At 37.4% G+C, this 2,475-nt stretch overlaps 1 protein-coding gene across 1 annotated transcript; it reads right to left on the bottom strand.

Annotated features, from left to right (window-relative positions):
* Window positions 1–430: 430 nt before the first annotated feature.
* Window positions 431–2,216, bottom strand: HSPB3 (heat shock protein family B (small) member 3). Its single transcript, XM_044063906.1, has one exon. It carries the CDS (start codon window positions 2,065–2,067, stop codon window positions 1,603–1,605), a length of 465 nt encoding a protein of 154 aa, XP_043919841.1. The 5' UTR covers window positions 2,068–2,216; the 3' UTR covers window positions 431–1,602.
* Between the last annotated feature and the right edge of the window lie 259 nt (window positions 2,217–2,475).

Below are 2,475 nucleotides of genomic sequence, written 5' to 3'. Positions count from 1 at the left end.
GTCCACAAGTAATGACATTCTATGTGACTATTTTAAGTAACAGGAGTTGTGGGAGCGCAGGGTGTGTACTCCACACAGTTTGCAGACATGTTCAGTTGCTCTCTTTTAAGCATAATTTTGTACACTAGAGTCTGACTACTCCATATTTTAGGAGACCTAAAAATACTCCATTTTTTATTGTTTCATTGAATCTCTTGCCTGTCTGCCCAGGCAGTAAGATATATAAACTGTTTGACACCTGGGCATAAAACAATACTTTTTCTAGTATGTTTCATATTATGTCAGTCAAAATGAACAGCATATGTTTTAGCACTAACATTCATTTTCTCGAAAATGTCAGACAAACAGGAGAAAAAAGTAGTGTGGCTTGGGTGGGTTGGAGTGCTTCCTAAATGAGTAAGATAACAAAAAAACAAAGCCACAAAAAAAAAAAAAAACACTTTCTGTTATTTATTTGTTAATTGAATAAATCCAGCAGGTTCACATGCCAATTTTCAATGTTAACCCTGAAGCACTGTTTGATTAAGTGTTTTTTTTTTTGGAATCACAAGGACTAGAGAAAGAAGGATTTTTACAGCTCATAGTTATAATTCTCAACATTAAACTGGAAAATAGGATCACTTAAATAGGTTTCCAAGAATATAAAACTACACAATTTTAAATCATACCTGAGCCTTTTAAGATAAATATGTGATTGGCATTGGTGAATGAATGATCTCATATACATATACAAATATGCACACATGTAGATGGCACACACACACACACACACACACACACACACACACACACACACACACACACCATTGTGACATCTCTTTTATGTCAGACTATTATGTAGCACATGAAACTGAGAAGCCCTTACCCTGTAGAGTCCAAACATAATCACACACCTGGACAGTCCATTATCCCACAGTACTGCCAGCTTATTGGATGTTACTGATTATTTGCACATTCTGAAGTACATGCACATACCAGTCTTGGCTTTAACTGCAAAGGCTATTGACAGTCATTAAAATTATTAAAGCAGGCACTGTACTAATCACAGAGATAATAACAAAAAGAAACAATGTTGATAACAGCATATAAAGAATATGGAACAATGGCATGCATGTTAGGTAGCATTGTTAAAACCATCTGACTCAACTTCAGTGCTTCACATAGATACAAAATATTCAGTATTACATTACTTAAAACACATTTTAAATATTGTAACTTTTACTCTGTTAATGCACAAAGCATGCAGCACGTGGGAGTTGGTGTGTATACATGTGTGTGTGTGTGTGTGTGTGTGTGTGTGTGTGTGTGTGTGTGTGTGTGTGTGTGTGTGTGTGTGTGTGTGTGTGTGTGTGTGTCTGTGTCTGTGTCTGTGTGTGCATGTTGTGTATACAGTACATACATTCAGGAATAGGTTTAATTAAAACTTATAAAACTGAAATCATTCAGTATTCCCCAGATTTTGGTTCTGCTGTCACATGTGCTATTGTTAATGCTGCCAGGAAAATAAGCAAAACTGTTATTACTGCATCACATGAGTCCTCTAATACAGTTCTGCAAATGTTTACTCTTTTGTATCAGAAGTTTAGGTACATAGTGCTTGCTTTAATCATTTGAGGTATTTTTCTTCATCTCTACCACTAAAATCCCATCATGGCAGAGGAAAGCAGTTAAATCATCTGCCTGTACCCCCTGGGGCAGCTTGTATTGCCGTGTGAATGTCCTGGAGACAAATCCATGCTCATCCATCCGGGGTCCATGCTGAGCTTTAATTAGAAGCCAGCCTTCAAAAGTTTGAAGGATGATGTCTTCAGGGCAGAACTGCACAACATCTAAAAGAATCTGGAAGCCGGACTTTCCTTCATGTTCACAGGCTCCCTCAGTAATTAGCGTTGCCTGTGCAACATGTCCATCAGTCAAGGTTTTCTTTGAATTAGATGGCCCAGGCAAGGCAAACAGCTTATGACTCAGCTTACAATCCTTCAGATCTTTCTTAGCAAACTCATCTCCAAAGCGAACTGGAGTTTCAATCCAGTGTTTTACTGATAGCACTTCCAGTATTTCTGCCATAATTCTCTTGTGTATTTCTGTCCCTGAATGAGAGATGAAAGTCCTTTTCTAATAAAACTATCAGAAAGTACCAGGGATACAGGAGTCTGAAGCAGGTTGTTGACCCACTGCTTTATTTATTTTTTTACTTATGACAGCCCTTATTTTGGAACTAGCAAGTCTATCAGCATTACCCAGCATGCACTGAACTTTGGAATGTTCATAGTCTTACTCTGGCATCTATTTTAAGCTGGATGTGTGTATGTGATATCAGCTATGTGTGGTAATTGGTTCCAGAATAAACCTGTTAAGCAATACTGGCCACTGCTTTCAGCCGGCCAGATGGTGTTAAACACAATATGAACAAGTCAGAAAGACTTTCTTACATGGATTATGAATTTAAAAAAGTATAAAACGTATAAAAAGTTT

Source organism: Protopterus annectens, chromosome 2.part2 (genome assembly GCF_019279795.1).
Source record: "Protopterus annectens isolate FY-2018-M chromosome 2.part2, PAN1.0, whole genome shotgun sequence".
Lineage (NCBI taxonomy): Eukaryota > Metazoa > Chordata > Ceratodontiformes > Protopteridae > Protopterus > Protopterus annectens.
Note: the sequence above shows the minus strand (reverse complement) of the source record. Positions and strands in the feature narration are given on the sequence as shown.

Excerpts from the sequence above, each read along its gene's own strand:
- HSPB3 (XM_044063906.1), bottom strand. The coding sequence starts at position 2,067 with ATGGCAGAAATACTGGAAGTGCTATCAGTAAAACACTGGATTGAAACT.